Genomic DNA, 23,765 nt, shown 5'->3' with positions numbered 1-23,765 from the left:
ACATACTTTATCAATAGAAAAAAGTGAAATAGCCCCTTAATCATGAAAGTATTATTCAATCATTTAAGACATTTCCAATTAAACCTTTAAAAAAACAAATTCTGGATAAATTTCATGTGCACCCTGGCAACTGTTCAGAACACTCTAGCATCATAATGGCAGTTGGTAGGTGTTCTACAGAACTTGCCGTTTTATTCATAAAAAACTTCTCTAAACTGTAAATATGGTAATTTGAGCAGAAAATATGTTATGCAATGTCCAGTGAGACTCATTTACTGGAACCAACCCACCTGCATTCATACAGAATGTTGCTCTATTAGGTTATGGCACTGGTCAAAGGGCAAAGCAATTAAGTTGCCTCCAATAAAAGCATGCATGGGGAAAACAACAGAGTCAGTGTCGGTGGGATACGCGCTGTCATGATGTGTGCTCGGTGGCTCCTGCTTTTGGCCATGGCCTCCATGGCCTGCTCTCAGACGGTGGAGGAAAGAGCCAGGGAATTCTTAAATCAATTTGATGAGGAGGCATCTAATCTCGTGTACCAGTATTCCCTTTCATCCTGGGCCTACAACACAGATATTTCCCAGGAAAATGCAGATAAAGAGGTAAGTGTGATGTAAACAGACTACATCTAATTTTGGGGGAAAATATGAATTGAACAATCAGTATCACCTGGATATGGATGTTCTTGACAAGTTAAGAATCTTTTTCGAGCTTTTGAATAAAGTTTTTAACCAGTTCGACAATTGAAATGACAAAATATCAAATTTTTAGGGAAAATATTAATTGAAAAACATCAGTAGAAACTGGATATGGGTGTTCATGTCAAGTTGAGCATCTCTTTCTATCTTTTGCAGACAGTTTTTAACTCGTTTAGTTATTGAAATCACAAATTATCTAATTGTTGGTGAAAATAATAATTGAACAACGTTAGTAGTAATTGGATATGGGTGTTTCATGACAAGTTGAGCATCTTTTTCTATCTTCTACAGACAGTTTTAACCCATTCAGCTATTGACATCACAAATTGGGTGTTCTATAATGAGTTCTCTTTAAACTTCTCTTCAGGCTCAAGCATATGCAGTCTGGAGCGAATACTACAACAAGAAGTCAGAGGAGTCCAGTGCCTTCCCTATCGATCAGATCTCCGATCCAGAGATCATAATGCAGCTCCAAAAGCTCCAAGATAAAGGATCGGGGGCACTTTCACCTGACAAGGCTAGCGAAGTAAGTATGACATTGCTGATTTACAATAATGTCACCTCACCCATGTTTTCCACCACGCTAACATGTTTCACTTCTCCTGCATGCGGATTAAAACTAAAATGCTCTGAATGCCTTGTGTATCACAGTTGAGGGATATAATGTCACAGATGAGCACAATTTACAACACAGCGACTGTGTGCAAAATGGACGACCCCTCTGACTGTCAGACTTTGGAGCCAGGTAATGTCCGCATACATATCACCATCCTAATGATAAAGCGAAATCTCAGGATCATTAACAGATACCTTGTTTTCATACTCATGATAATAAAAGAGTCTGTGTAAAAGGCTTCTATGATCTGCTTCATTCATACACGTGTACAAACCTGAAAATGGGAACTGTCAGTTTCTATTCTCAGATCCATTGTTGAACGTGGTTAGTCAACATTGATGTTTATTAGAAAAAGGATATAATATTTGAAACATAAGGTGAAGGAAAGGTAAAATGGCCAGAAAGGTTTGCTGTGTCATAATCCTTTAAGATTTAATAAAGATTCAATAAAGATTCAATAATGAATCATCAGGCCCAAACACTACAGAAAGATTCACAGAATTTGAGAAACAGATGTTGTCTATTCAGTTAGTTCTCAATAAGAGCTCTCAGTTTAATTGATCAAAGTGAAATCCTCAGAATTCAAAGATTTGTACCCTAAAAATTTAGCAATTTCTTTATCAGATTTGTAAGAGAACATAAGGATGTTTTTATTGTCCACTACCTTTCAAAAGTTTGCGGTCAGAATCCCCCCCCCCCCCCCCCCCCAAAAAAAAAAAAAAAAAAAAAAAAAAACTGTTTTCAACATTGATAATAATAAGAAATGTTTCCTGAGCATCAAATCAGCATATTATAATGGTTTCTAAAGGATCATGTGACACTAAAGACTGGAGTAATGATGCTGGAAAAGTCAGTTATGCTGAAATAAATGACAAAACAGCTTTTTAATAATAATACTTCACAATACTACAGTTTTTACTATATTTTTGATAAAAAAAATGCAGCCTTGGTGACCATAAGACACTTCTTTCAAAAACATATAATATCCAACCCCAAACTTTTGAACACTAGTGTATGAATGTCTTTTTAACATAAACTACCAATTCACCTGACTACATTTTTCTTTCACTAGGCCTAGAGAGCATCATGGCAAACAGCAGAGACTACTACGAGCGTCTGAATGTGTGGGAGGGCTGGAGAGTGGCGACAGGGATGAAGATGAGACCCCTGTATGAGAAATATGTCGATCTGAAAAACGAAGCTGCCAAACTTAACAGTACGAACTCTGTTCTTTTATGAAATAGGTTTTTAGTTAGCAGAAATGATGTTACACTTTTGCTTTTATTGCTTTAACAGCTAATCTGGTGGTGGCCAACAATAAAAGTTGTTCACTTAATTTTGTTTTTTTTCTGAAAGGGTACGAAGACCATGGAGATTATTGGAGGGGGGATTACGAAACCATTGATGGACCCGAATACAGTTACTCCCGAGACCAAGTTATGGAAGATGCCAGGCGCGTTTACAAGGAGGTTGGTCAAAAAAAAAGTCGAAACAAGACTTTCTTTGGTTTTGATTCAGTAACTCACACTTAATATGATGTTCCAGATCTTACCATTGTATAAAGAGCTTCATGCTTATGTGAGAGCAAAACTGCAAGGCGTCTATCCTGGACACATCGCTTCTGACGGTTGCCTTCCAGCACATCTGCTTGGTAATATATGGAATATTATTAAGTGATTCACAGTGCCAAAACAGTGGTATTCATGACAGATAATATAATACATATATGCTAATAGGATATAGCGCTGTCTGATAAAATGTGGAGATAATGGTGATATTTTCTGACATTTCGCATTCAGGTGATATGTGGGGGAGGTTTTGGACCAATCTGTATCCTCTCATGATCCCGTATCCAGAAAAGCCTGATATTGATGTGAGCTCTGCAATGGTGGCCCAGGTAAGACATGTGACTTGTTTATTTCTATACCCTACCCTTTTGCTCTGAGCTGAGCGTCTCTTTATCTCCGAGGTTTTATCTTTTATCTTTATATATGTTTAACAGTACAAGGTCAGTTCACATTTTATTTGATCAAAGATTAAATGTAATCTATTCTATTAATCATTTTGTTCTTTAGCTGGAGCAATAAAAGCATCCCTGAAGATAATGGAGTCATCTCTTTTTCTTTTTTTTTTCTAATTATTTGATACCACTGTCCATTTCAGGGCTGGGATGAAATGCGCCTGTTTAAAGAGGCAGAAAAATTCTTTATGTCCGTAAACATGTCTGCAATGTTTGACAACTTCTGGACAAACTCGATGTTTATTAAACCTGAAGGAAGAGATGTGGTGTGCCATCCTACCGCATGGGACATGGGAAACAAAGAGGACTTCAGGTGGGGTGATAATACTGCTTTGCTTGGCAATGATTAACTGGTAGATAAGATACTAATTTCAACAATTCAATTCAGTTATTTCCTTTTGCTATTTACATTTATTTGATAAAAAAACCTTAATACTGTAAAATATTACAATTTAAAATAACTTTCCATTTGAATTTATTTTAAAATGTAATTTATTTCTGTGATGGCAAACCTGAATTTTCAGCATTATCATAAATAGAACATTTCAAAAGTATAGCAATTATTATTTTAAAATGAATTTTTATTTTTTTACAGAATCAAAATGTGCACTAAAGTGAACATGGATGATTTCTTAACTGTTCACCATGAGATGGGACATAACCAATACCAAATGGCCTACCGTAACCTCTCATACCTGCTGAGAGATGGTGCTAACGAAGGCTTCCATGAGGCTGTGGGAGAGATCATGTCTCTTTCTGCTGCCACTCCTTCTCACCTGCAGTCATTGGGCCTTCTGCCTGCTGATTTCAAGGAGGACAGTGGTAAAGGGCCATTGCATGCCGAGTCAGGAGTCTGACTTCATCTAAATGAACATAAACTGATTTTAGCAGATCATTCTTTACCAAAACGTTTTCTGTGTGCACAGAGACCGAGATTAACTTCCTGTTGAAGCAGGCCCTCACCATCGTGGCCACTCTGCCCTTCACCTACATGCTGGAGGAATGGAGGTGGCAAGCCTTTAAAGAGACAATTCCCAAAGACGAGTGGATGCTCCGTTGGTGGCAAATGAAGTGAGTGAAAAGAAGAAACGTAGGATCAGAATCCAAACATTGTGAAGTTTTATTCAGTGTGGCTCATCACATTTGTTACCGCAGGAGAGAACTAGTTGGAGTGGCTGAGGCTGTGCCCAGAGATGAGTCGTATTGTGACCCACCTGCACTTTTCCATGTGTCTGGGGATTATTCTTTTATCAGGTAATGCAATCTGTATTAATAAAGGGTTGTATTTGACAAAGTGCTGATTGTCTTTGTCACTGCATAAGTTGCGTTTTTATTTGAACAGTCCTGATATCAAATCTTAAAACAGTCCATATTTCACATTAGTTGAAAATGTGAAGTCTGTGTTAAAGGCAATGCAATAAAAATACAGTTTACCAGAAACGTCTTTATATTGAGATCTTCGCAGACCGCACAGAACAAACATACAACGTGACCTCTGTAGTCCAATTCATGAACAAATTTCGAGCCAGTTCTTTTTAGTGAATAGAAACATACATTGCATATATTCCAGACACAAATGACTCTTTTGAGACGGTTCTTTGTAGTGAATAAGAACATGATGCAGGACCAATGTAGCCGATTCCTGAAACAAATGATTCTTTTGAGACGGTTCTTTGTAGTGAATCAGAACAAATTGCGTGACCAGGGTAACTCAATTCCAAAAACAAATGACTCTTTTGAGCCAGTACTTTCAATTGAGCTGGTTCTTTAAAAAGAAAAAAAACCTTATTGTGTTATTTACAGCATTAGCTGAGAAAGAATATTTTTCATATTTAAACAAAATGCACTTTATAAACCAGTGTTGGGTAAGTTACTCTAAAGAAGTAATTCATTACTAGCTATTAATGACATCTTCAACAGTGTAATTAGATTGCTGTACTAATTCCTCTCTCTATAAGTACTGTATTACTTATTACTAGTACTTTCTAAAAACCATATAAATCTCGACCAGTTGAACAATACAAGGATAGACATGAAACTGTTCTTTTAAATCTGTCAAATAAAAAAATTGCATAAATTTTTCTTGAACTGACCAAAGTATTTAAATAATTTAAATCGACAATTTTTTTATATAGAATTGTTCTATAGTTTATACAGTATGCAATTACATCAGAAGTAACTGTAATTAAATGAGTCTCTTACTTTACGTTTTCAAGGGAAAAGTAATTAATTATAGTAAATAATTTAGTAATGTGTCACACCCTACACCGATTATAACTGAGACATGAGCCTACCACAATGAATCAAACCGAGAGCTTGTGAATCTGAAATGAATTGGGAAATCTGCATCTGTAATAATTTGTATAGCCGGAATTATTTTCTGAATTAAGTCAGAATTAAGTCTTTCTTTGTGCAATACAGTATAGGCTAAATCTTTGGCTAATAGTCATATGAATAGCTATGTCTTGTTTCTCTAATAGGTACTTCACTAGAACCATATATCAGTTCCAGTTTCAAGAGGCATTATGTGAGGCAGCTGGCCACACCGGTCCCCTTCACAAATGTGACATTACCAACTCAACCAAAGCTGGGAACAAACTCAGGTGTGCAGAATGCTTTGTGTCTTTGATATTGCTTACTGATATACTTTCTACTTTTAACTTTACACTGCAATAGACTTATATTCTTTGATGGTCCGCAGACATATGCTTGAGTTAGGCCGATCCGTGTCTTGGACTCGTGCTCTGGAAGATATTGCAGGAACCACGAGGATAGACTCCCAGCCACTGCTACATTACTTCAGCACTCTCCTGGATTGGCTAAAGCAGGAGAACCAGAAGAACAACAGAGTGCCCGGCTGGAACGTCAATATCAACCCAAGTTAGTATTTCATTTGAACATAAACCTTACTTTTCTTTTACAGAAAGTAAAATTCCTCCCAGTTAATGTGAGAAACTGATAGATGTAAGAAAGCAAAAGTAACTACTAAATGAGGGGTTGTACTTAAAAATGGTTAAATTTCTGTAGATTCTATTAATAATAAATCTATGGTTAAATTATATTACCCTCATCCATCAATACAGTCCAAATAAAGTTCCAGTATTGACATGCCAACATACTGTCTGTTGAAAAATGACAACATTTTTCATTAGGCGTATTGTCTTACTCTCAGCTTCCTATATAAATCGTGCAGATTCAGAAAACGCCTTCAAAGTCAGAATAAGCCTAAAATCTGCCATGGGAGATAAAGCAGTGAGTCTATTTCAATTTTAACACTCATAATGAATTACAGATACAAATAGAATGTTAATTTGCTAATTATTGTTCATTCTTATCTCCAGTACCCCTGGAATACAAATGAAATGTATCTCTTTAAGTCCACTATGGGCTTTGCCATGCGCCAGTACTACTTGGAAGAAAAGAATATAGAAAAGAATTTCATGTAAGTATCCTTATCCTTCACGAACCGCATATCAGAGTAATGAGACCTGAATCATTTTCATCATAAAATGAACATATTTGTTGCACGCAGGCCAGAGAACATCCACACGTACAATGAGACCGCCAGAATCTCCTTCTATTTTGTTGTGATGGATCCAACCATACCAGACACAGTTATTCCTAAGGCAGACGTAGAAGCGGCTATCTGGTATTTCTTGAAACCATACTATATACAAATATAGAAATAAAAAACATTAAATATTGTATATTGAATAATACATTATTATTATTTAATTATAGAATATTATTTGTGTATATATATATATATATATATATATACTATTTTATATATGTATATACTATTATATATATATATATATACTATTTTTTATATATACTATTTTATTTATATATTATGAATATATTTTAATATATTAACTATAAACTATTTTATTGATATAAAACATTTGAAAACTGAATATTATTGTGATTATTCCATGTTTTATTCTTAATCTCAACTCAACAACTGAATACATTTTAATATTTTGGAAATAATTGAATGAATATTGGGTGCCATAAAATAACATAATTATGAGGAACTAAAGCAATTGTTCCTGTAGAATTTCCCTTGTTAACTCTTCACAGGCTGTCAAGAGAACGTATCAATGGTGCATTTCTACTCAATGATGAAACACTGGAATTTGTTGGGCTGCAAACAACATTAGCTCCACCCAAAGAGGAAAAGTTCACAGTTTGGCTGGTGGTGTTTGGAGTGGTAATTGGAGTAACTGTGTGTGGAGGGATTTATCTTATTACCACAGGGATATTAAACAGGAAGAAGTAAGTACTAGAGGGGAAGCCCCTTCAAGAATGAGTCAATCATCGAACGTGGTTTAGAAACATTTTAGTGACAGTGAATTATGCAATTCTTGTTGGAATTGCATCATCATAACAGCTACATACTGTATAGCTAAATGCATTGTAGACAATATTAATATATATACACAAATATGACATAATCCAACATCCTTTTCTGGGACAATACTATAAGTAACACTTTATTTTTGGCATCCATATTATGGATTAAACACATTATAAAAATTATTTTCTATAGAAATAGTGAAATATGAGCTTCAAAAATATTATTGAAATCCACATTTTGACCACAGCTAGTTTGCTGTTAGCTAGCATCACAGAATTATGGCTAATGTTCTGGCAAGGTTCTCTCAAAGTTATGAACAAACATTTTTCCAGTAACGCTGACAGTCAAATTGTTAGCACAAAAATACATTGTTCATGGAACTTTTTTCCTGAAAAATGTCAGTTCGTCAGAATATTCAGAGAACATTCAAAAGTAACATTCCCATAATGTTTGCAAAATTTTATAATGGAATGTTCCCAACATTCGCAAAAAAAAAACGTTTAACATTTGTTTTTGTTTTTTAACAAACTGGACATTTTGAACGTTCAGAAATAACATTTTCATTACTTAATTTGGACGATAGCAAAACATTCTTATAACAGATTTTTGTTAGCTGAGTGACTAAATGATTATATTTCCAAATTTTTCAGGAAAGCTAAGAAGGCCGAGGAGACTATGAACCCATATGATAATTCAGATGAAGGAGAAGTAAACAAAGCCTTCGAGCAAGACATTGAACAAACAGGACTGTAAAGAAAAAGGGTTTTTCAAAAACATCTCTGCTCTAACATCAGAATTGAGAGTGATGAAAAAAGCTTCAACATCATCGCATGCGTTTGGAGACTTTTTTATTTTCTAATACAATGAACAGATCACTTTTTCCCCCCAAAAATGTTTAAATGTCTGATGTAAAAGTGTAAAAAAGATACATTAACACATAATGACAAATGATGAATTTACTGTAACCATCAGGATGGCTCAAATTGCTAATAGCTTATACAGACAGATGTAAATAGATTAATATTATGGATAAAGTACTTAGAATGTTGTTGTTGTTTTTTACATACTATAAAAACATACCCAGTGATGTGGCACTACAATATAATGAAAAGCAGTTCAGCATAAAAGTGCAAAAAAGAAGCACATTCTAAATAAAATCTTTATTTTAAAATGTACAGGTTTTTGTGGCATCAGTCTTGATTAATTCAAAGCAGTTGCTGGATGTAAGTCTGCCTCTTTCCAGTTTCACATCGCCACTGTCCACAGTGTGAATGAACCATCCTCTGTGGAGCGCTGACTCAAAATGCCGGTGACCCGACGGGGCTATAGTCATGTAGAAAACAAGGGCTATTTTTTCTGGATCATCTCCAGAGATGTGTAGCTTTTTTTTGTCGTAACTCTGAAATAAACATAATTTTGTTAAACTGCAGCTTATGGGACAAAAAATCGATTGGCGAGTAATTTTGCATGAGCAGGGAGACTTTGTAAATATATCTTATTTTCTGAATTTTATATCCCAATGTCATGCCGTTCAGAAAATATTAAGATACAAATGACACAATATGCAGCCCTAACAAAGCTCGAATGCAAAGTCAAGAAACAGAGAACATTATTGAAAACTTACTGTAATTTTCAACATCTTTTCGTCTCCTTCATTGGTGCAGCAGAAGTAGTTATCTGTGCCAGTGAAGTTCAGCACAACAGGAACATGCAATTCTGTGTCTTTGGTGGCCATGCATCGGAAGATGGTGATTTTTGCTGAATAAATTCAAAATATGTGGAAGAAATGTCATTTTTAAAACAAAAACAAAAATAGGACTGCCACAAGGAAAAGTGGCATAAATATCTATATTTTTTTGAACACATTTTTATTATTTGATACAAACCTGACATAGTGTCCACCAAACATATCTGATCACACTGACCGGATGCAATATACTTTTTGACTGATTTTGACTTCAGGAACAAATTGTTTTTTTCATTAATCAGTTTTCCAATTTGTGTAGAAACTGTGAAAAAGGCAGCAGAATTAGATATTAATTAATATTATTATTAAATATGGGGTTGTAGTTTCTTATGAACAACAAAAATGGAACGGTCACTTCAAAATTAGTTAATTCAAATGAATAAAAAAGGTGAGGAATAAAAGATTATTGAATGTTTCTTACTAGCGCCAAAATCAGCTTGTTCAGAGGTGACCACAACTTCATTAAATTGGTGATCACAGCTACAGGAAGGTTCGTCAGTGCTTTGGTCATCAACCAGATTGAAGCTCATGTTTGCCAGGGAAACAAGCAGCTGATCGTCATCATCGAAACAGTCGTCCTCAATGTCCTCATCTATCGACTCAGTTTTCACAGGATGTGACCGTTCCTGATGCCCACCATTCTCCAAATCTTCCTCACTTAACATCGTCAGGCTGAATCTCAGTTTCATCTTCCTTTTCGTGCCAAATGTGGTGTCCTCAGATTCACGCTCTTCTGTTTTTCCAGGGCTCGGATGGTGTACAATCTACGAGAGGAAATTATTTGCTTCAGTGCAGTTGAAAACACAAAGGATTTAGAAATTAACCACAATGAGGTGGTCTCGGAAATATTTGTTTCAAATGCCGCCCACACATGATCACATGATCATTCTGACTTGGCTAAAAGGCCATAGTAAAAAATCAGTTTCATTTCTCTCTTGTGTCATAAACATGGATGTGATCGAGTAGAAAAGGATCCTTTAAATAGAACATCAGAAAAGGCCTTGATTTTTCTGCTACTTATCATCTAGAGTTTATCTCCCTTTGTGAATAAATAGAGTAGGAGTGACTATGTCAGGAGTCACTAATACAGTGTAACATTACATGTAGGATAAACTCACAAAGACGAAAGGAGAATGCTAGAACATCAACTTTAATAAATAAACTGCAGACATGAATAATATACAGACCAACATAAACGAGAACTGACAAACACTGAGGGAGAACTGAGGACTTATAAGTAGGAACCAAACAAATGAGCTAATGAGATTAATTACAGAACACATTAACTAAACAGAACATGTGTAAACTGGGTCACAGAGAACACGAAATGCCACGTGTTACTTACAGACATTGATCAATTACTATATTTTTATCAATATTTTTTATTTTTAAATTTACATTTATTAAAGTAATATAACATACCTGTTAAAATGAACTTAAAAGACAAAAAAATGACAATTTTATTTTTTTGCTACTTATCTAGAGTTTATCTCCCTTTGTAGATATAGATAGATAGATAGATAGATAGATAGATAGATAGATAGATAGATAGACGATAGATACTGTAGAGACGATAGATAGATAGAGACAGACAGAAAGATAGAGATAGATAGACAGACAGACAGGCAGACAGACGATAGAGAGATAGAAAGATAGATAGATAGACAGAAAGATAGAGAGATAGATAGATAGATAGACAGACAGATGATAGATATACAGATATACGATAGATAGATAGACTCTAGATATATGGATATATAGACAGAAAGATAGAGAGATAGATAGACAGACAGACGATAGATAGATAGATAGATAGATAGATAGATAGATACATAGATAGATACATAGATAGACAGACAGATGATAGATATACAGATATACGATAGATAGATAGACAGACTATAGATATATAGACAGAAAGATAGAGAGATCGATAGACAGACGATAGATAGATAGATAGATAGATAGACAGACAAACAGATGATAGATAGACAGATATACGATAGACATACGATAAATAGATATATATACGATAGATAGACAGATGATAGATATACAGTAATACAGACATTGATCAATTACTTTTTTTTGTGTAAAACTTTAATAACACTTCATTTGTTAACATGAATTAACAATGAACCATACTTCTACAGCATTTATTAATCTTAGTTCGTGTAAATCACAGCATTTGCTAATTTTAAGATCAAAAGTTGCATCTGTTAATGCACTGTGAACTAATATGAACGTACATTTTATTAACTTACATTAACAAAGGTTGTTAAATGCTGTAAAAATAGTTTTCTCATTGTTAGTTCATGTTACTTAACGAATTAACTATGTAATACCTTATTGTAAAGTGTTCCCTTTTATTTTGCTAGGCTAATTATAAAAAGATTAATCTGTTGGAACAAAATTGCATACCTCTGCTGCCATGTTGATCAATGTGCTGATGAAAGAAGAATGTGAGCCCTGACTCTGGAAACACTGCCTTTTCTAAGTTAGTAACTCTGATGTGGTTGGAAAAGGAAGTTGTAATAGAAATTACACAAACGCGTGAGGTAAGGCGCGTGCTCATTGGCCATACAGCTCTCTTTGCATACCAAAACAAATTAACCAATGATTTCAAAATGTTCACTAATTAAACCTATCCAAAGCATGAGGTAATAATATAATATAGCCTACTTGTTAAAATGAACTTAAAAGACAAAAAATGTTTTTAACTCTATGACAAGCTGGGGTGCGTTTCAAGCCATCATTCCAACGAACATTGGCAAAAAGCCAGGCAAAGTTCAACGACAGGTTTGGAGCGGTGGTTAGCTGTGGTTAAAAGCGTTTCTTGTTTGTCGTGATATGATATCAATGAATTCTCATCTTGAGCCAAATAAACAAGCTGACATTCAGTACAATCTATAGGCTATCTTTTATCTAGAATAGACATACAAATGTCGTTTACGTCTTTTAATTTGTCAAGAGATTTAAAGCGTCGTTCTTGAAGAGTGCGCACGTGCGAACGTGCTCTAGTAGGGTAGATGTGCCCTAGTAGGTTAGTAGGGTAGACTGGGTTCAGTTGGTAGCCTACACTTTTTGCTTTTTCCGTTACCACACCAAAACTAGGGACTGGAAATAAGTTATTTTTTCATATGACACCTTTACTTGTCTACTTAAATATTAATAATTATTAACATCCATAAGTAGCCTATAGGTCATATTTGCAACAATTAGCTCATAAACACAAGAAGCTTTTTTGTTCCAACTGTACCTGTACCCTAGTAGTTGAGACACCCATCCGTAATACTGCAAAGCTGCCTAACCAATTCATTGCAAATGTAAAATACCTTTAAAAATGAGAATTCAACAGTTTTTAGTTCCATTTAGTATTTTTATTTGATTATTTGTTTGGTTAAAAGTAGTTCATTTGTAAAATATTGTAGTAATGGCAAACAGCGATACAATTAATTTCAGTTCATCATTTCATTTTAATAGTAGGCCTAACAGTTGAAAAGTTGAGTAACAGTAAAAAAACATTGAACAATTGCAAACATCAATAATAAAACAGATCAAATGCAAACAATAACCTAATAAATAATGAATGTAACTTGTGATCTTACATCGTGTAACTAAACTGCACGTGTTCCAATATGATTCTAGTTGCGGGTACATTTGATAGGCTACACTGTGTCTCAACTGTACCCCGCTGACCACCTCGAACATTTCTCTAGATTTGACGATGACCTTGCATGACACAAAGTCATGCAATATGTCAGTTTTTAAAGCACGGATAAAGGTTTACGAAAATGTAAATTAACTTTAACAGTCATGTAAGGATTATAAGATATTTAATGTAGAAGGGACGTGGTGAAGTGAAAAATGTACCTTAGAAAAAAACTTTCGCCGATATTGACTGGAGAAGCGAATGTAGGCTACTTAAAGGGGTGGTATAATGTGCTTTTCGAAAGATGTCAAATAAGTCTTTGATGTCCCGAGAGTGTGTATGTGAAGTTTTAGCTCAAAATACCCCACAGATATTTTTATATAGCATGTTAAAATTGTCACATTTTGAGGGTCAGCAAAAACGCACCGTTTTTTGTGTCTGTCCCTTTAAATGCAAATGAGCTGCTGCTCCCGAAACAGAGGGCGGAGCTTCAACAGCTTGTGTCCTTTTACCTCACACAGACATGCACTGAAAATTTCAAAAACCTTTAGCCTTTTATGTTCAACCCGAAGTCAGAAAGATGGAGAGACTCAAAAGAAGAAGTGACAACATGTAGACAACTTTTCTGATTGGTTAGTTGTTGAATTTATGTAGCTTATGTGTAGTTCTCGTCTAGTCATTAATTTGCATATTCTGTCTTCATAATCTATAAATCGTGTTCTGGGGCAGGGTTTATGTAAATTTTAGGGTTCATGATGTCACTAACCCGGGAGGAATGTCATGTAGTCCCTACCAGCCGTTTGTTGTAGTCCTTTGAACTTTGAGCGTCATAATTTTGCAGATGTTGTATATGCTCAAACAGCAATATAACACATTCAAGTTAGAAAAGTGAAATCATATTCAACCACCCCTTTAAATTTCCCATGAACGAAAAGGCATAATACGCATGTGCGAAGCATTTCACAGATCAGGGGTGTGTTTCCCAAAAGCATAGTTAGCCAACTATGTTCGCAAGTTCCTTCGTTATCATAGTTCAACGAGTCTGTGTTTCCCGAAACCATCGTTCCAAGAACTTCCAACGAACATTCGCAAACAGCATTCGCGACAGCTCTCAACCTGTTTTAGCATATTTCTTGTTTGCATGACATGTGGAGTCAATAAATCCTTATCTTAAGTCAAATAAGCAAGCTGAAATTCAGTACAATGACAGTCTGTATCTTTTATTTAGAAAACATACAATGTAATTTACATATTTTAGTTTATCAAGAGAAGCATCGTTTTTGAATAGTGCGCATTTAGCAAACGTGCTAGTAGCCTACGCAAGAACGAGCCTATGACTGAATCTGGAAATAAAGCAAAATAACTGAGAAAAATGAGAAATAGTTCTCAGATGCCGTGTCTGTTGGCTTATTTATATAAAAACAAAGCGTTAATTCGATCTCAAACAGTTTCACCAACGTGGTTGAATGACCAATTTGTGACAATACGGTTTTGGGATCGTGACTAGCGCTTCAACGATGCTCTATGGTAGTTAAGCAGCGAGTTACATCATTGTACGGGAAACCTGAGTGGTTAATGTAGGTGTAAAATGTCATAGTTTGGTTGTTGGAGTGATAATGAGACTGGTGGTGTGTGTGGGGATTTACCTGCCACTGGGGCATTCTGCAGCATGAATAAATAATCATTAAAGGGGAAACACATCAGGAATGAATCATTGTTTGTTGACTTACAACTGGTTAAGGATGATGCAATTCTTGCCTGTGTGACACCAGTCTATGTGTGACACGTTTGAACATTGATTACATTTGGCACTTGACACTTGATGTTCTCTGTGATTTTAATATAAAAATTCAATTAATCTAAATTACGCTATTTCTTTCATAATATTAGTAAAAAGTAAATAAAGTAAAATGAAATGTAAAAATAGGGCTGTGAATTGATTTTTATAAGGTGACTATTAATCACACAGGTTTTAATAGTGATTAATCACACCTTAAAATTCAGGTTACACTTAGTGTCAAATTCTCACTATTAACTAGTTGCTTATTAGCATACATATTACTTGAATATTGGCTGTTTATTTAGTACTTATAAAGCACAGATCAATGCCTTATTCTGCATGACCATATTCTAGCCTATATCTCTTAATCCAACCCCATACCTAACCTTAACAACTACCTTTACTAACTATTAATAAGCAGAAATTATGAGTTTACTGAGGCAAAAGTCATAGTTAAAAGTTAGTTAATTGTGAGAATTGGACCCTAATCTAACATACTTTAAATATACATAAATTATATATATATTCTAATTAACATTTGTTTAATGACATCTTTTCAGGAACTGGAAAAACCCGATGTTGAAAGAACTGATTAAATTTTTTAAAGCATTAAACAGTCAACATTAGGTCCTAATTACAGAAATGATGTTATTTCTCTAGCACTAAATAAAATACAAATTAAAAAAATATATAAAATATTGTGCAACTGCAGTGATATTTTATCAAACACATTTATATTTATTGATTGTATATTAAAATATATTAAATAAAATGTGTTACGCATCTTGTAAGTTACTAGATAAATTTCAATTGTGATAAAAAAAAAATGGTGCAATTAAAAGCATCTCTTCAAAAAGCATATGTTAATAAGTGACTATAGAAACATCATAATATAAATTATGACCATAACTACCCTTGGTACTGTTATTGGATAAATCATCATTCTGAAACACTGAACTTGATTCAAAACTTTATTTTATTGAAATTTGATAGAAGATACATAATACATAAACACACAAAATGATAAATTATACATGAATGTAGCAAAAGCAACTGTTCAAAGTTGTTAGTAGCTTTTAGCTTACACAGACAACAGCAATAATAGTTGATATTATAAATATATGAATTACACACATTATATGTTTTGCAAAGACTTCTTTTGCAAAGTTTCAGCATACACTGTAAAAAAATATGACAACATATGTTTTTACATTGCTTTAACTCATCAAAATAAGTTAAGCCATTTTCAAAAAATGTTTTATGTTATACAAGGTTCAACTCATTTTTTAAGTCAGTTTAATGTAATTTGAGTTGAAATTACTTAAACATCCAAGTTGATGGTACTTAAACATTTAAGGCAGAAGCTTTTGTTTCACAGTGTAAAAAGCAACTAAAAGAAGTTAGCAATTAAAATAAATATGAATTATATGTTAGTTTAAAAAAATATCAGTTTAAAAGTATAAATATATATAAAAAACTGACACTCATGAATACAACTGAATATAACAAGGTAAAAAAAAAAGAAACATGTCAGCAAATAGTATACATACTGCAATGGCAGTAAAACAAACCATCCTTTGGAAGAGGCTGCATTCTCTAAGGCAACCTAACACTTAAAGTAATTTAAAATAAGTGATAACTTTGACCAATGCTTGGCCTGCAAATCCTCCTAACAAGCTTATCTGACCAATTTATTTAGTTGCCAAGCCAAAGAATTTATTAGCATTTTTAATGGGGCACTAGGCTTCATTAGGGTTGGTCACGTCAACTTGAATCAAATAGTAAGGTCAACTCATTATGTTTGGGTTAGGTTGTAATCACCATTATATTTGAGAACAGTTCCCAGTTATGAAATGTCATATACAAGTATAATACTATACAAACTCTTCTAGTCATTGTGACAACCATTAGGTTTCTATCAAGAATTCTAACATGACCGTCTCTCAGTGTTAATTAGGATAAAAAAGGTGTTGGGTTTACAAGTCTGTTCATCTCTATCTATGTCCACTTCGTCTACATTTTTTGTGTAGATAAACCATCCTGTGTGGAGAGCGGACTCAAACCGCCGGAGACCGTCTGCCGCAGTAGACATGTAGAACACAAGGGCCCATTTCTCTGGGTCATCAGCACAGATCGTTTTCAGGTTTTGTTTTTTATATTGCTGAAAAACAATAAAAAACCTTGGTTTAATCGCAGTTTAATCTTACTGACTATGTTTATGCTTAGTATTAAACATTAAATTTAAGTTCTAATACTCTAACTAAAACCGTAAACTATAAATATGTCCTAATAGCATCTTCAACAAGACAACGCATCAGCAATGAATTAAGACCTACCGTAACAGTTAAAATCTTTGTATCTACACCATGCTTTGTGGTGCAGCTGAAGAAGTTGTCTGTGTTAGTGAAGTTCAGCACAACAGGAACACCTGTAATGCCCGTTAGGGTCTTGTAATAGTAGATGGTGACTGGTGCTGAAAAAGCCAAAGCATTGCAAAATATATTTCAAAATATACTTATGAAGCAAGAGAAAATGAAGAATATTGCTGCAAGACACAATTACCTGGCCAAGTATACTGTAGCAGTAACTAGTACATTGCAGTTTATACAAAATCCAAATAATCTGCATGATTTAACAAATACAGTAAGTGTAATTTGGTAATCAGGCCCAAATTATGACTGCTAAAATAAAAGATAGAGCAGACAAAGACATTTTGAGAAAGGAATTTCAAACTGAACTGAACTGGTACCAACCTGACATGGTGTTATCCAAACATATATGATGATTATATGGGGTGACATACTTTTCCTTAATGAAACTCTTAATATACAAATTATCTCGTTCGTTAAGCAGACTCAATTTCCTTGGAGAACCTGAGAAAAAGGAAGCAGAATAGTTACACAATTCTCAAAAAGTCACATTTGTTTTTGCATTGGATTCCTTAAAGGGATAGTTCACTCAAAAATGAAAATTCTCTCATCATTTACTCAACCTCATGTCGTTCCAAACCCGTAAGACTTTCGTTCATCTTCGGACCACAAATGAAGATATTTTTAATTAAATCTGAGCGCTTTCTGTTCCTCCTCTGGCAGTCGACGCAACTACCACTTGGTAGCTTCAAAAAGAGAAGCTAAATAAAGAGATTGTAATACTAATCCATATGAATTGAGTGGTTTAGTCCAAATTTTTTGAAGAGACATGGTGGCTTTTTATGATGAATAGATTTAATATGGGCTTTTATTCAAACATTCATCAGACATGGTAAACAGAAGCTCAAGCATACTTTCTTGTTTTGCGAGAACCAGTAAGGTTAATTCTTGTGTTACGCAGCACATTTGAGCATCAGCAAGAACCAGTGAGGTTTGTTCTCACACGTCAAGCAGGTTTGGATGAGCTTCTGTTTATATTCGCTGATCAATGTTTATATGTGAATAAAAGCCTAAATTCAATCTGTTCATCATAAAGCGATCAGGTCTTTTCAGAAAATATGAACCACTCGTTTCATATGGATTACTTTTACATTCTCTTTATGAACTTTTTGAAGCGTGTGTTTCAAAGATGAACTAAAGTCTTAAGGGTTTGGAACGACATGTGGGTGAGTAACTGATGACAATTTTTTGTCATTTTTAGGTGAACTATCCCTTTAAAATCTGCATGGGCATTATTGTAGTGTGTTTTTTTTACGGCTGTGCAACGATTAATTGCGATTAATCGCATCCAAAACAAAAGTTTGTGTTTACATAATATATGTGTGTGTACTGTGTACAGTATAATTATTTGTATATTTTAATACACACACTGCACATTCTATTCAAAATCAAAACATGAAGAAAAAAATGTATCAAATTTGTTATTACTTTATAGAAAGTGAAGAAAAGGGAATATTAGGCTGTTAAAAAAATAGCAGTGTCTGCATTTTTCTTTACAAAATCAAACATTTACTGTATAAACTGAAAAATACTTGAAGATTTAGCTTTCTTGTGAATCACTAAACTAATATTTAGTTGTGTAACCACGGTTTCTGAGAACTGCTTTGCATCTGTGTTGCATGGAGTCGACCAACTTCTGGCACCTGTGAACAGGTATTCCAGCCCAGGACAATTGCACTACAGACCACAATTCCTCTGCATTTCTTGGTTTTGCCTCAAAAACTGCATTTTTGATGTCACCCCACAAGTTTTCTATTGGATTAATGTCCGGGGATTGGGCTGGCCACTCCATAACTTTAATCTTATTGGTCTGGAACCAAGACGCTGCTCGCTTACTGGTGTGTTTGGGGTCGTTGTCTTGTTGAAACACCCATTTCAAGGGCATTTCCTCTTGGCATAAGGCAACATGACCTCTTTAAGTATTCTGATGTACTCAAACTGATCCATGATCCGTGGTATACGATAAATAGGCCCAACACCATGAGAAACATCCCCATATCATGCTTGTGCCACCATGCTTCACAGTGTACTGTGGCTTGAATTCAGTGTTTGGGGGTCGTCTGACAAACTGTCTGCGGCCCCTAGACCCAAAAAGATCAATCTTGCTTTCATCAGTCCACAAAATATTGCGCCATTTCTCTTTAGGCCAGTCAATGTGTTCTTTGGCAAATTGTATCCTCTTTGGCACGTCATTTTTTCAACATTGGGACTTTGCGGGGGCTTCTTGCCGATAGCTTGGCTTCACATAGGCGTCTTCTAATTGTTACAGTACTCACGGGTAACTTGAGATCTTCTTTGATCACCCTGGAGCTGATCATTGGCTGAGTCTTTGCCATTTTTGCTATTCTTCGATCCATTCAAATGGTGGTTTTCCGTTTTCTTCCATGTCTTTCTGGTTTTGGTTGCCATTTTAAAGCATTTTATATTATTTTAGCTGAGCAGCCTATCATTTTCTGTACTTTTTTATACGTTTTCCCCTCTCCAATCAACTTTTTAATCAAAGTATGCTGTTCTTCTGAACAATGTCTGGAACGGCCCATTTTATTCAGATCTTCAGAAAGAAATGCACTATAACCACCATGTACAGTACAGTACTGCCTTCGTCCTTAAAGCTACACTGTGTAACTTTTTTAGTTGATTCTTAGCAAAAAACACTTAGTTCTTTCAAAAATATATGTGCTCATTAATGTATATTTACTTCTTTCAAGTAATAAAGTATTCTCTTAAGTTTATAATCTGCCATTGAAAGTACATACGGGTAAGGGGTTCGAATGCCGGTCGCCATGTTGCCCCTCCATCTTGAAACTACATTAGCCAAAGAGGGACATGCCTGTAAATTCAAGCTTCGCCTTTTGCGTTTTTCACTCAGTGACACCGTGACGAATGCGAGGGGGAGATTACTCGCGAGCTCGCGATCGAGTGCCGGCAGATTTGAAAGATAGTGTGGTGTGTGTGTGTGTGTGTGTACTCACATTTGAAAGAGAGAATTAAAACCTCAACGCGACAGACAAATCAGCAAGACCATAGTCAATATTGGAGTAACTTTTCCCAGATGGAAAGAGCTCATGAGGAGAAAAGATTTTAAAACGGACGCCGAGGTTGCCTGCTTTCTTCTCGACAGGTAATTCAGCCTGTTGTAATTCATTTGTGTAAATTCAAAGTTTTATAGTTGCTTGTCTAAACATAGCATGGTTGTGCATAACGCCAGAACGACCTCTAGTATAACTTCATCCGCGTCAATGGTGAAAAAGTATTGTTTACCTTGTAACATAAATCTGTGCTGCGACGGATCACAGGTGATGAATAGTTTTAAAGGCGCAATTTTTTAAGCTATAAATAAAAAAGGACACTGAACGTTTTAGTTATTTTTAATAGCTTTTACTTTGTACACATTGTAACGTTAGCCTAATCTGATTATGCTGGGATAGCCGATTCCAAGGGTGACGTTTACCTCCTGACATCTGTCTGTAGTTTTATTCATTTTAGACGTATTGTTTATTATTGTCATGGACGAAGTGATAACTGGAAGCCATGTTAATCTTGGAATAATACGGCCACCGTAGGAGTTAAAATGCCCTCGGAATTGAGAGGAACAGAAACTAAAATGCATTGGGTAGTCATATACAATTTCACCGCTAGATGGGGGTAAAAATCACACAGTGTAGCTTTAAATAAGGGCCACTTATTGCCACTAGTTTTTTCACAGAATGATTAACCTCACTAATTGAACTCCACACTGTTATTATTTTGAACACACCCCTTTCAATTAATGATTCAGTTATACAGAATTAGCAGCATACATGTCATGACTGTTGGGTCTGTTGTTTTTCTATTATTCTACTACACTTACTAGTAAATTATTTGCCATGTAGAAATATAATTTCTACCAAAAACAGTGATTGATCTGATTAGTGATGTTGGACTGCTATTATTTTGAACACAACTGTATATATATATATATATATATATATATATATATATATATATATATATACACATGCAAATATTTCTCAAATATATATATGCATGTGTGTGTATATATACAAAATAATTACACACAGCACACACACATATATTATGTAAACACAAACTTTTATTTTGGATGCGATTAATCATTGCCCTTTTTTTTTTTTTTCATCAATTAGAGCATTTAAGAAATTTAAAAGATATAATATTTTTGTGTTGCGCAAACAATTGCACACATTTGAAAAATGTACAGATAAAAATGGCAATGAATCCAACACTAATTTCTTACCTGAGGTAACCTCAGCTCTCGCAGGCAGGACCACAACTTCATTAAATTTGCAATTCGTCTTTCCACAGTTGTTGCAAGGGTTGTCAGGGTCACAGCCTCGAGCAAGAACCAGACTGAAGCTCGTATCAGCCATGGAGACAATTAGCAAATTTTCATCATCGAAAGAGTCATCCTCAATGTCGTCCCACTCCGGTTGTGAAGGTGATGGTTCCTTGCACCCATATGCCTCCAGCTCAGACTCTCTCACCATCATCAGGCTGAAACTCATGAGCGTCGGCTCCTTTTTGTCGACATGGAGCTCCTCAGATTCGCACTCTTCTGTTTTTGTTTTGCAAGGATGATGTATGGTCTAAGAGAGATTATTTGACCAGCAGAGTTGAAGAAAATGAAGTCAATCTAGCTCAAGTACAGTTTTATTCCTCAAGCAATTACTCAAAAAAAACATGATGATGTAATCTCTGGACCTTTTAAACACACACACAAAAATGATCAAAATCAATTCCCTGACTAGGCGAAAAATCCCCAGTGAAAAGTTTCGCTTCACTTGTCTCTACCGGTCACATTTAAATGGGTAAGACCAAGTGAGTTTTATGACTGTGCAATGGTCTGTGTGGGTAAATGTAAAACTCACAAGTAAGGGAGATCCTTCAACCAGAAGTTTAGCAAGTGCCTCTGGAGTCAAATCTTCCACATTTATGTTGTTTATCATTAGGAGTTTATCTCCCTTGCTGAAAAGTTAAATATATAGATATAGATAGATAGATAGATAGATAGATAGATAGATAGATAGATAGATAGATAGATAGACAGATAGACAGACAGATAGATAAATATAGATTCATCTCATACTCATGAAAGGATATATATATATATATATATATATATATATATATATATATATATATATATATTTTACATCATCAATAATCCTACCTTGTAAACATTCCTTTGTTATAGTTTAAAAAGCCCTTCACTTCATATGAGTGTTTCCCTTCACATTCAGTGTGGAGCAACGTAACACCACCAGAAACAGGATTCCCCTATAAGATGTCACACATGAAATGTTTTTAGCTGGTACATTTAAAATGAACACCTAACATACTGAAGATGTCGATCAACTGTTGTATATCAAATCAGCTATAGATTTGCAAACAACAAACACTACATACCTCTGCTGCCATGATGAACTCAGATTACGATGTGTGAGTCTCGGCTCTGAAACACTGTCTTTTGAAAGTCAGTTGACCAGACGCTCTAGTTAGAAAAGGAAGCTAAATTAGTGTGTCACTAAACCAGTGTGAGGGTTGGCTGAAAAAGGAGAAGTGTAGAGTTCTAGGGAAAGGACATATAAGTGTAACCCACAATGCTGAGACAAGATATTGTTTGTGCCATTCATATTTTTCTTAAAGGTATAGTTCACCCAAAAAAATAATAATTCTGTCATAATTTACTCCCCCCTCATTTTCTTATGTCTGTAATCAAACAGTTGATGGGCCCCATTGACTTCCATAGTATTTGTTTTCCATATGAAGTCAATGGGGTCCATCAACTGTTTGGTTACTCTTCAAAATATCAAATTTTAAAGTTCAGCAGAAGACAGAAATTCATACAGGTTTGGAACAACTTGAGTAAGTGAGTAAATGATGACAAAATTATATTCTTTTAAAATATACCCTATTAAAGATAGCTTTTCAGTCTGAATAACCAAAAAGCAAGGTTTCATTGTCTTTTTCAATGCAGAGCACAAAACATATTTAACAGCAAACACTGTTTTGAAACTGACTTTTTAAATAGACATTATTGCTACTTTGAGGAAATAAGAAAATGAGGTTTTCACGTGCATAATGGTACACGTTTACTCTCCCAGAACACAATTGTACTGCACTTCCTCACACAAGGTAATATTAACAAAAGAAGAGGAACAAACTGGTTGTGTGGGAAGATGCACTTAGTGTGGAGCAGTGTCCCACTACCACTAGTGTAACAATACATTTACTGTAATAGACCATACAATTTTGAAATTGAAGATGTGCGTAGCTCAAGTCACTTTGAACTGTCCTTGTATGGAAAACTTTGAGAATGTCGAAGAATCTTCATGCAGCTCTTTGTACAAGGACAGTTCATGGTGACCATCGTCAAGGTCGAAAAAGGACAATAAACCACCATAAAACATAAAAGCCTCCAAATAGCTTTGTGTGAGGA

At 34.9% G+C, this 23,765-nt stretch overlaps 3 protein-coding genes across 4 annotated transcripts; 1 reads left to right on the top strand and 2 right to left on the bottom strand.

The window, feature by feature from the left end:
- The first annotated feature begins 325 nt into the window (after positions 1-325).
- On the top strand, positions 326-8,551 carry ace2 (angiotensin I converting enzyme 2). 2 transcript variants are annotated; one of them, XM_079858033.1, is made up of 18 exons: positions 326-605; positions 1,069-1,227; positions 1,353-1,446; positions 2,390-2,533; positions 2,674-2,786; positions 2,863-2,968; positions 3,117-3,214; positions 3,481-3,650; positions 3,933-4,159; positions 4,264-4,408; positions 4,493-4,591; positions 5,818-5,940; positions 6,039-6,217; positions 6,531-6,589; positions 6,679-6,779; positions 6,870-6,986; positions 7,424-7,618; positions 8,351-8,551. In XM_079858033.1, the coding sequence occupies exons 1-18, from the start codon at positions 372-374 to the stop codon at positions 8,451-8,453; spliced, it is 2,466 nt and encodes an 821-aa protein (XP_079714159.1). In that variant the 5' UTR covers positions 326-371; the 3' UTR covers positions 8,454-8,551. The 2 variants fall into 2 exon arrangements, with proteins under 2 accessions (XP_079714159.1, XP_079714158.1); XM_079858032.1 differs by having other exon boundaries at positions 6,510-6,589.
- On the bottom strand, positions 8,533-11,957 carry LOC307150648 (uncharacterized protein). The gene is made up of 5 exons (XM_079858034.1): positions 11,869-11,957; positions 9,869-10,211; positions 9,587-9,709; positions 9,325-9,458; positions 8,533-9,099 (listed from the first exon to the last, which is right to left on the bottom strand). Exons 1-5 carry the CDS (start codon positions 11,878-11,880, stop codon positions 8,866-8,868), a joined length of 846 nt encoding a protein of 281 aa, XP_079714160.1. The 5' UTR covers positions 11,881-11,957; the 3' UTR covers positions 8,533-8,865.
- Positions 11,958-15,839: 3,882 nt separating this feature from the next.
- Positions 15,840-22,817, bottom strand: il1fma (interleukin-1 family member A). Its single transcript, XM_079856651.1, has 7 exons — positions 22,733-22,817; positions 22,497-22,603; positions 22,195-22,291; positions 21,564-21,912; positions 17,633-17,752; positions 17,216-17,352; positions 15,840-17,040 (listed from the first exon to the last, which is right to left on the bottom strand). The coding sequence occupies exons 1-7, from the start codon at positions 22,742-22,744 to the stop codon at positions 16,807-16,809; spliced, it is 1,056 nt and encodes a 351-aa protein (XP_079712777.1). The 5' UTR covers positions 22,745-22,817; the 3' UTR covers positions 15,840-16,806.
- Positions 22,818-23,765: the final 948 nt, after the last annotated feature.

The sequence above is a fragment of the Squalius cephalus genome (assembly GCF_949319135.1).
Source record: "Squalius cephalus genome assembly, chromosome: 22".
NCBI classification, from domain to species: domain Eukaryota; kingdom Metazoa; phylum Chordata; class Actinopteri; order Cypriniformes; family Leuciscidae; genus Squalius; species Squalius cephalus.
Note: the sequence above shows the minus strand (reverse complement) of the source record. Positions and strands in the feature narration are given on the sequence as shown.

Excerpts from the sequence above, each read along its gene's own strand:
- il1fma (XM_079856651.1), bottom strand. Across the intron at positions 22,292-22,496 it reads AACAAAGGAATGTTTACAAG|CAAGGGAGATAAACTCCTAA; the intron begins GTAGGATTATTG and ends TTAACTTTTCAG. Across the intron at positions 17,041-17,215 it reads CAAAGATTTTAACTGTTACG|CAATATAAAAAACAAAACCT; the intron begins GTAGGTCTTAAT and ends ATTGTTTTTCAG.
- LOC307150648 (XM_079858034.1), bottom strand. Across the intron at positions 9,710-9,868 it reads ACAAGCTGATTTTGGCGCTA|TTTCTACACAAATTGGAAAA; the intron begins GTAAGAAACATT and ends CCTTTTTCACAG. Across the intron at positions 9,100-9,324 it reads AAAAGATGTTGAAAATTACA|AGTTACGACAAAAAAAAGCT; the intron begins GTAAGTTTTCAA and ends TGTTTATTTCAG.
- ace2 (XM_079858032.1), top strand. The coding sequence starts at position 372 with ATGCATGGGGAAAACAACAGAGTCAGTGTCGGTGGGATACGCGCTGTC. Across the intron at positions 606-1,068 it reads AGGAAAATGCAGATAAAGAG|GCTCAAGCATATGCAGTCTG; the intron begins GTAAGTGTGATG and ends ACTTCTCTTCAG. Across the intron at positions 7,619-8,350 it reads GGGATATTAAACAGGAAGAA|GAAAGCTAAGAAGGCCGAGG; the intron begins GTAAGTACTAGA and ends CAAATTTTTCAG.